Source organism: Petromyzon marinus, chromosome 70, assembly GCF_048934315.1.
Source record: "Petromyzon marinus isolate PM22_M1 ecotype Great Lakes invasive population chromosome 70, UKy_Petmar_22M1.pri1.0, whole genome shotgun sequence".
Classification (NCBI taxonomy): Eukaryota; Metazoa; Chordata; class Hyperoartia; order Petromyzontiformes; family Petromyzontidae; genus Petromyzon; species Petromyzon marinus.
Genome location: NC_133736.1, coordinates 397,444 through 407,902, shown reverse-complemented (window position 1 = coordinate 407,902; position 10,459 = coordinate 397,444). Strand labels below are relative to the sequence as shown.

The 10,459-nt window shown below is 49.6% G+C and overlaps 1 protein-coding gene across 1 annotated transcript in view; it reads left to right on the top strand.

Annotated features, from left to right (window-relative positions):
* Nucleotides 1–9,545, top strand: part of LOC142906751 (UDP-glucuronic acid decarboxylase 1-like) — a 38,645-nt gene extending 29,100 nt beyond the window's left edge. Inside the window, exon 13 of the mRNA XM_076055165.1 lies at nucleotides 3,423–9,545. Coding sequence (XP_075911280.1) covers nucleotides 3,423–3,554 — 132 coding nt within the window. The 3' untranslated portion in view covers nucleotides 3,555–9,545. The remainder of the gene's footprint in view (nucleotides 1–3,422) is intronic.
* Nucleotides 9,546–10,459: the final 914 nt, after the last annotated feature.

Genomic DNA, 10,459 nt, shown 5'->3' with positions numbered 1-10,459 from the left:
ACGGGGTTGCCTGGCAGCCAGTTTACTTCGTAAATTGTCTTCCCTTTCCTTTGATTTGTGAGTCTGTCATGGTGCCACGGTGTTCTAACGGCACTCGTGCTGCACGTTAGAACGGCACACGTGTTCCACGTTATAACAGCACACGTGTTCCACGTTATAACAGCACACACATTCCACGTTATAACAGCACACACATTCCACGTTATAACAGCACACACGTGTTCCACGTTATAACAGCACACGTGTTCCACGTTATAACAGCACACACATTCCACGTTATAACAGCACACACATTCCACGTTATAACAGCACACACATTCCACGTTATAACAGCACACACATTCCACGTTATAACAGCACACACATTCCACGTTATAACAGCACATTCCACGTTATAACAGCGCATTCCACGTTATAACAGCACACACATTCCATGTTATAACAGCACACACATTCCACGTTATAACAGCACACACGTGTTCCACGTTATAACAGCACACGTGTTCCACGTTATAACAGCACACACATTCCACGTTATAACAGCACACACATTCCACGTTATAACAGCACACACATTCCACGTTATAACAGCACACACATTTCACGTTATAACAGCACACACATTCCACGTTATAACAGCACACACATTCCATGTTATAATAGCACACACATTTCACGTTATAACAGCACACACATTCCACGTTATAACAGCACACACATTTCACGTTATAACAGCACACACATTCCACGTTATAACGGCACACATTCCACGTTATAACAGCACACGCATTCCACGTTATAACAGCACATTCCACGTTATAACAGCACATTCCACGTTATAACAGCACACACATTCCACGTTATAACAGCACACGCATTCCACGTTATAACAGCGCATTCCACGTTATAACAGCACACACATTCCACGTTATAACAGCACACACATTCCACGTTATAACAGCACACACATTCCACGTTATAACAGCACACACATTCCATGTTATAACAGCACACACATTCCACGTTATAACAGCACACACATTCCACGTTATAACAGCACACACATTCCACGTTATAACAGCACACACATTCCACGTTATAACAGCACACACATTCCACGTTATAACAGCACACACATTCCACGTTATAACAGCACACACATTCCACGTTATAACAGCACACACATTTCACGTTATAACAGCACACACATTCCACGTTATAACAGCACACACGTGTTCCACGTTATAACAGCACACGTGTTCCACGTTATAACAGCACACACATTCCACGTTATAACAGCACACACATTCCACGTTATAACAGCACATTCCACGTTATAACAGCGCATTCCACGTTATAATAGCACACACATTCCACGTTAGAATAGCACACACATTCCACGTTATAACAGCACACACATTCCACGTTATAACAGCACACATTCCACGTTATAACTGCACACACATTCCACGTTATAACAGCACATTCCACGTTATAACAGCACATTCCACGTTATAACAGCACATTCCACGTTATAACAGCACATTCCACGTTATAACAGCACATTCCACGTTATAACAGCACATTCCACGTTATAACAGCACATTCCACGTTATAACAGCACATTCCACGTTATAACAGCACATTCCACGTTATAACAGCACACACGCATTCCACGTTAGAACGGCACATTGCACCTTATAACAGCACACACATTCCACGTTATAACAGCACACACATTCCACGTTCTAACAGCACATTCCACGTTATAACAGCACATTCCACGTTATAACAGCACATTCCACGTTATAACAGCACACACGCATTCCACGTTAGAACGGCACATTGCACGTTATAACAGCACACACATTCCACGTTATAACAGCACACACATTCCACGTTCTAACAGCACATTCCACGTTATAACAGCACATTCCACATTATAACAGCTCATTCCACGTTAGAACGACACATTCCACGTTAGAACGACACACATTCCACGTTCTAACGGGACACGTGCTCCGCACTAACGGTTCACTATGCCTGCTGCTGTATATTTGGAAGTCTTCGTGTCTCTCTCTCGCTATCTCTCTCCCTGTGGTTGCGTTTTCCCGCCTCCATGGCTTAGAATCGACGTCAGCCACGCACTTGAGAGTCATCTGGCTGCAGCTATTATAAACTTCCTACACGGATGACGACGATGATGATGATGACGGTGACGATGACGATGACGGTGACGGTGACGATGACGGTCACGGTGATGATTCAGGTGACGGTGATGATTAAGCCGCCGTTTGATTGAGCTGCTGTCATCGGCGATGGGGCCAGGGTTTCGCTTCCGAACGCGACGTGCTCGCACGGCAGCCCGGTGCGTGGCCTTACGCCTGGTGTGTAAAAATAAACGTGAAAATAAAAAATAGTTTAGCTTGAGTAAAATAAATATTACTGCAGGGTCGGCAGTCAATCAATCGTTACGGCGAGCGATGGAGCGACCGGGTGAGTGACCGGTCAGATCAAGCGATCAATCGAGCGAGTGAGCGATCAAGCGATAACGGGAGGGATTGATCAAGCGCGCGAGTGAGCGATTAAGCGATAACGGGAGGGATTGATCAAGCGCGCGAGTGAGCGATCAAGCGATAACGGGAGGGATTGATCAAGCGCGCGAGTGAGCGATCAAGCGATAACGGGAGGGATTGATAAAGCGCGCGAGTGAGCGATCAAGCGATAACGGGAGGGATTGATCAAGCGCGCGAGTGAGCGATCAAGCGATAACGGGAGGGATTGATCAAGCGCGCGAGTGAGCGATCAAGCGATAACGGGAGGGATTGATCAAGCGCGCGAGTGAGCGATCAAGCGATAACGGGAGGGATTGATCAAGCGTGCGAGTGAGCGATCAAGCGATAACGGGAGGGATTGATCAAGCGCGCGAGTGAGCAACGGCGCGAGTGATCACGTGAGCGATCGACCCAGCGAGTGACGCAGCGAGCGATTGATCAAGCGAGTGTGCGGTCAGGCGATCGATCAAGCGAGTGATCAATCACGCGAGCGATGGAGCCAATGACGGAGCGAGCGATCGATCCAGCGATCGATCGACCCAGCGAGTGACGCAGCGAGCGATTGATCAAGCGAGTGTGCGGTCAGGCGATCGATCAAGCGAGTGGTCAATCACGCGAGCGATGGAGCCAATGACGGAGCGATTGATCCAGCGATCGATCCAGCGATCGATCGATCCAGCGTTCGATCGATCCAGCGATCGATCGACCCAGCGAGTGACGGAGCGAGCGATTGATCAAGCGAGTGTGCGGTCAGGCGATCGATCAAGCGAGCGATGGAGCCAATGACGGAGCCATCGATCGAGCGAGATTGAGCGGGGTATTTAAAATTGCGGGCAGCGGCAGCGCCAACCTCTGTGCCCGTCACAGGTGCCGCTGGAAGAGGGACTCGACAAGACGATCGAGTACTTCCGCAAGGAGCTGGAGCATCAAGACAACAACCAGTACCGGCCGCAGCCGAAGCTGGCCAAGACGAAGAAGACTCGCTACAGGCACCTGTGAGGACGCCTCAAGTCTCTCACGAGGACCCCGCCGGCTGCGAGGACCCCGCTCACCCCACCACCACCGCCGCCACCGCCGCGGGCCTTCATCACAACCCCCGCCCGGGGGGGCAGGTGTCCACGGCGCTCGCTTCGCGACCTGCCCGCGGGAAATTTGCGATGATGATGACGACGGTGATGGTGATGGTGAAGATAAAACAAAATTTTGTTGTTTCCTTTGCTTTGGGGTGTTGTTTTTAGTAAAAAAAAGAAAAAAATTCTGGAATTGCAATTTGTAAAAAAAAAAAATTGGTTAGCAATTTCTGTTATTGCAATTAATTATTTTATTTTTTAGCACTTTCTGGAATTGCAATGCCTTAGATTTTTTTTATTTTTTTTTATTTTTGGAATTGCAAGTTCTCAAACTTTTTTTTTTAGCAATTTCTGGAATTGAAATTTCTTAAAATGTTTGTCTGTTTGCAATTTCTGGGATTGCTTTTCTACATTTTTTATTGCTATTTCGTAAAAAAAATTTGGAAATTTCTGGTATTGCAATTTCTAATTTTTTTTTTACAATTTCTGGAATTGCAATCTCTTAATTTTTTTTTGTTAGCGATGTTCAGGATAGAAATTTCTTGAATTTCTTTTTTTTTTTTACAATTTCTGGAATTGCAATTTCGTAATTTTTTTGTTATCAATTTCTACAATTCTTGGAATTGAAATTTCTGCTATTTTTTGTTCGCGATTTATGGAATTGAAAGTTCTTATTTAAAAAAAAAATCAATTTCTGGAATTGCAATTTCTAGAAAAAAATTTTGTTAGCAATTTCTGGAATTGCAATTTCTTAAATTTCTTTTTTTACAATTTCTGGAATTGCAATGCCTTAGATATTTTTTTTTGCAATTTCTGGAATTACAATTTCTCAAACTTGTTTTGTTGCAGTTTGTGGAATTGCTATTTTTTTATTTTTTCGTTAGCAATTTCTGGAATTGAAATTTCTTAAAATATATATTTGTTAGCAATTTCTGGGATTGCTATTTCTTGAAAAATTTTTATTGCAATTTCTATTTTTTTTTGTTAGCAATTTCTGGAATTGCAATTTCTGGAATTTTTGTGTTATTAATTTCTGGAATTGAACATTTCTTGAAAGAATATCTTTGCAGTGGGGTTCGTATTCAGAATCAGAATCTTTTATTTATGTCGCAGGAGGAATCTGAAGGGCGGTAAAGCGCTTTGACACACGTGTCCAGTATTTTATTACCCCCCCCCCTCGCGGACGGGAGGGGGGGTGGGGGGAGGGAGCCACGGGGAGGGAGCCGGGGGGTGAGCCGGGGGGGGAGGGGAGGTGGGGGGAGGGAGCCGGGGGGGGGGGGAGCCAGAGGGGTGGGTGGGGGGTGGATTGCGCTTGCCCTGTTGTTGACGATGATGGTGGTGGTGGTGGTGGTGCACCCCCTCCCTCCTCCTCCTCACCCCCCCCCCTCCTCCTCACCCACCCCCTGACCTCCTCCTCACCCCCTCCCTCCTCCTCCTCACCCCCTGACCTCCTCCTCACCCCCTCCCTCCTCCTCCTCACCCCCCCCCTCCTCCTCACCCCCTGACCTCCTCCTCACCCCCTCCCTCCTCCTCCTCACCCCTCCTCCTCACCCCCCCCCTCCTCCTCACCCCCCCCTCCTCCTCACCCCCTCCCTCCTCCTCACCCCCTCCCTCCTCCTCCTCACCCCTCCTCCTCACCCCCCCCTCCTCCTCACCCCCTCCCTCCTCCTCCTCACCCCCCCCTCCTCCTCACCCCCCCTCCTCCTCACCCCCCCTCCTCCTCACCCCCCCTCCTCCTCACCCCCTCCCTCCTCCTCACCCCCTCCCTCCTCCTCCTCACCCCCCCCCTCCTCCTCACCCCCCCTCCTCCTCACCCCCTCCCTCTTCCTCACCCCCTCCCTCCTCCTCCTTACCCCTCCTCCTCCCCCCCTCCTCCTCCTCACCCCCCCCTCCTCACCCCCCCTCCTGCTCCCCCCTCCTCCTCCCCCCTCCTCCGCCCTCCTCCTCCACCCTGTTCTACTACTGTCTACTACTGTCTGCTGCGTTGGGGGGTTGTGATGATGGTAGGGGTTGTGATGATTGTAGGGGTTGTGATGGTAAGGGTTGTGATGATGGTAGGGGTTGTGATGATGGTAGGGGTTGTGATGATTGTAGGGATTGTGATGGTAAGGGTTGTGATGGTTGTGATGATGGTAGGGGTTGTGATGGTTGTGATGATGGTAGGGGTTGTGATGCTTAGGGTTGTGATGATTGTAGGGGTTGTGATGATTGTAGGGGTTGTGATGATGGTAGGGGTTGTGATGATGGTAGGGGTTGTGATGATGGTAGGGGTTGTGATGCTTAGGGTTGTGATGATTTTAGGGGTTGTGATGGTTGTGATGTTGGTAGGGGTTGTGATGGTTGTGATGTTTGGGGTTGTGATGGTAAGGGTTGTGATGGTTGTGATGATGGTAGGGGTTGTGATGATGGTAGGGGTTGCGATGGGTTGCGATGGTTGTGATGTTTGGTGGTTGTGATACTTTTCACCCCATCGCTTCTGCCCCCTCCCCCGGGAGTGAGTGAGTAAGTGAGTGAGGAGGAGGAGGAGAGATGCGGGGCACGACCCTTCACCGTATTCTCCAGATTACACATTTCAGGAGGAAATCGATGAGCTGGCAATCTGCCGCCCCCCCCCCAGCCCCATCACTGCCGCCCAATCTCGGCAAGCGGCCCTTTACAACGGCGAGATCCGACAACAACAACAACAACAGCAGCAGCAACAACAACAGCCAGACGGGCAAAGGACGTAGGGAGTGCAAATTCACGGAGACGGTGCCGTAGGAGGGTCGCACGCCCGCTGTGGTTCTTTGCGGTAAAGTCGCGCACGGTGTCAAATAAAATGATTTGGCGGGCACGCGCAACTGTCCACCGTCGGGTGGGGAAGGCGTTGGTCGCCTGCCGAGTGGCCTTGCCGTGATTTGTCTCGTACTTCCTCCCCACGCGGCGATCTTACCGCGAGGAAACGAGCGTGCGGATCCCCTGCCGTCGCAGAAGCTGCAAATCGAGATTAGTTGGCGGGTGCTATCGTTAGACTTCCTTTGGCGGTACCAAAAGTGTAGTAGTGATAATAATGATGATGATGATAATAGGGGGTTTTCCCCCCCTTTTTTCCGGCAGCTAAACTGAAACCGTTGTGTGTTTTGTTTTTACGAGGATTCATGTTCACTGCATGAACCACCAATGCCTGCAGTCAAAATGCAAACAAAAAAAAACATGCTAAATTTTGATTTAAAGCCATCGTGGCTGCAGTAATTTCATATTCTTGGCTCTTTCGGTAAAGTCACCCACGTTGAAGGGAAACAATAAGATAATAAAAAGTATATATATAAAACAATAAAAAAAAATTATCGCGGCGTTTCGACCGTAACACAAAGGGTCGTCATCAGGTTGTGTCGAAACGTCGTGAGAATTTTTTTTATTGTTTTATATATATTTATTTTATTGTTTCCCTTCAACGTGGTGACTTTAGCGAAAGGGCTAAGAATATTAAAAAAAACATACTCTGATAATATGATGATGATGCATTGTCCTTGAAACTGATTGGTGACGGCTTTCTTTTGAGCCTCGACCCAATTGGTGCTCGACCAGTTTCTCAAGGGCAGCGCATCGTATCATAATATCACGGTATGTTGTTTTTGTCTTGCATTTTTGACTGCAGGTTATTGTTGTTAATGCAGTGACGTGAATCCTTGTGTAAAAAAAAAACGGTTTCAGTTTTGTTGCACGAAAAAAATGGGGAGAAACCCCTATTATTATTATAGTTGGCAGTAGCCGATGGCTTTCGGGACAAATGTTTTTCCGTAACGGAGAGAGGGAGGGCCGGTGGTGGTGTTGGTGGTGGTGGTTATTTTTTGTGTTGGGTCGGAGCACGGGAAAATGTAAAACTGCGTTGTGTCGTCAAAACCCACCACCACCATCATCATCATCATTCGACACGGCCAATCGGTTACTGGGGCTTGTCACGTGAACAAGCACGTGGCCAATCGAGTTGACTAGTGCTGCACTGAACCCCGTGTAGCCTCTAACAGGCTGTAGGGGCAAGTGCTGTGAGTAGCGAGCAGCATCTATAGACACACAGACAAAGGTCCCCCGTGTAGCCTCTAGCAGGGCTGTAGGGGCAAGTGCTGTGAGTAGCGAGCAGCACCTATAGACACAGACAAAGGTCCCCCGTGTAGCCTCTAGCAGGGCTGTAGGGGCAAGTGCTGTGAGTAGCGAGCAGCAGCTATAGACACACAGACAAAGGTCCCCCGTGTAGCCTCTAACAGGCTGTAGGGGCAAGTGCTGTTAGCGAGCAGCAGCTGTGAAGGCTACCGGCACTGTGGCACACGAGGGGGTGGGTGGCCAGCAACCACGCCCGGCCGCCTTTGTCTCCCCAGTGCTAGCGATGTTCACTGCACACCGCTACACCAAGTACACATTTAAGACCGAGTCGACCTAGGGGAGGCCCAGATACCGGTTCAGATAACCGTCACCGGTGTCGGCCGTGAGCGGGAATCGAACTCGGGTCGCCGGGTTCGTAGCGCAGCGTAGCGCTAACCGCTGCACCACCGCTCCCCGCGCGCGCACGCACACACACACGTAGCGCGTATTGTTCGACGTTCCGGGGCGGGTGGCAGGGGAGAGAGGGGGAGGCTCCCGTCATAATCCAGAGAATACGGTCAATTGTCAACCCGCGGGAAATCCGCACGGATGGGTATGGCGATCCCCCGCGTGCGTGAACAACCCCTACCCTGGGACAGGGGCGGAGCCAGGGGGGGTGACAGGGGCTGGTGACATTCTGCGTGTGGGTGTACGACACTCGGTCTCGCGGACTCGGTGCAAACTGCATTGTCAGAGCGTGTGTCCGCCAACCGATGGCGTCTAGTATCAACAGCCTGACTCTCCGAATCATTCTTGAAATTAACATTTGTTGAATGTCACCCCCGGGCTGAAATCCTGGCTCCGCCCCCCTGCCCTGGGACCCCCTCTTGTCAGACACGCTGTAAAGTTGTTTGTGTTTATTTATTGTTGTTGTTATCGTTGTTATGATTGTTATTACATTCGCGGAAACGGCTCGACCCGGTCGCGGATAAGGAACGCGTGAACGAACACGGAGACACAGAGACACACACACAGACACACAGACACACACACACAGAGACACACAGACACACACACACAGACACAGAGAAACACACACAGAGACACACAGAGACACACACAGACACAGACACACAAACACAGACACACACAGACACACACACAACAACAACCGCCATTCGCCACTAAGTGGCGGTGACGTCACCACGACGCTTGTGCCAGGCTATGTGCACCCTGAGGCCACGTGAAGTGTGGAACGCCCGCTGGCAGGAGGTCACAGGGCAGACCCAGGTGCCACGGGTCGACCGACTGAGATGACTGAGATGAGTGGCTGATGCACCACCTGTGCCCCCTACTGTGCCAACCTGCTGTGCTTTAGCCACCACACAGACACAGACAAAGATCCTCCGTGTAGCCTGAACAGGCTGTTAGGGCAAGTGCTGTTTGCGAGTAGCAACAGCAGCACCTATGAAGGCTACCGGCACTGTGGCACACGAGGGGGTGGGTGGCCAGCACCACGCCCGGCCGCCTTTGTCTCCCCCGGTGGCGATGTTCGCTACTACTACTACACACCGCTATCAAGTACTAATTCGAAGCCGAGTCGGCCTAGGGGGGGGGGGGGGGGGTGGGGGGGTGGGGGGAGGAGGGAGGAGGAGGCGGCCCAGGCGACCGGGTCAGATGATCGTCAACACAGGTGATAATCGATAATGTTAATCGTCACCGCAAGCGGGAATCGAACTCCCACGGGTGTCTGCCGCGGGTTGGCGGCGCTAACCGCTGCGCCACCGCTCTTCACACGCACGCGCCGGGTCCCGCTCGTGAGCAGGAGAGAGTCACTTGGATAAACTCGAAATGAACTGAACTGTGGTTTTTTTTCTTTATTATTTGACCAGGTAAAGGCCTCCCGCTTAGCTGCTGTGTCGCTCACTGTTTTAAATATTTGACCAGGTAAAGGTCTCCCGCTAAGCTGCTGTGATCAGTCACTTATTTAAATATTTGACCAGGTAAAGGCCTCCCGCTCAGCTGCTGTGTCAGTCGCTTTTTAAAATATTTGACCAGGTAAAGGTCTCCCGCTAAGCTGCTGTGATCAGTCACTTATTTAAATATTTGACCAGGTAAAGGCCTCCCGCTCAGCTGCTGTGTCAGTCGCTTTTTAAAATATTTGACCAGGTAAAGGCCTCCCGCTAAGTTGCTGTGTCAGTCACTTTTTTAAATATTTGACCAGGTAAAGGTCTCCCGCTAAGCTGCTGTGTCAGTCACTTTTTTAAATATTTGACCAGGTAAAGGTCTCCCGCTCAGCTGCTGTGTCAGTCACTTTTTTAAATATTTGACCAGGTAAAGATCTCCCGCTCAGCTGTTGTGTCAGTCACTTTTTTAAATATTTGACCAGGTAAAGGTCTCCCGCTCAGCTGCTGTGTCAGTCACTTTTTTAAATATTTGACCAGGTAAAGGTCTCCTGCTCAGCTGTTGTCAGTCACTTTTTTAAATATTTGACCAGGTAAAGGTCTCCCGCTAAGTTGCTGTGTCAGTCACTTTTTTAAAATTATTGACCAGGTAAAGGTGTCCAGCTAAGCTGCTGTGTCAGTCACTTTTTAAAATATTTGACCAGGTAAAGGTCTCCTGCTAAGCTGCTGTCAGTCACTTTTTTAAATATTTGACCAGGTAAAGGTCTCCCGCTAAGCTGCTGTGTCAGTCACTTTTTTAAATAATTGACCAGGTAAAGGCCTCCCGCTCAGCTGCTGTCAGTCACTTTTTAAATAATTGACCAGGTAAAGG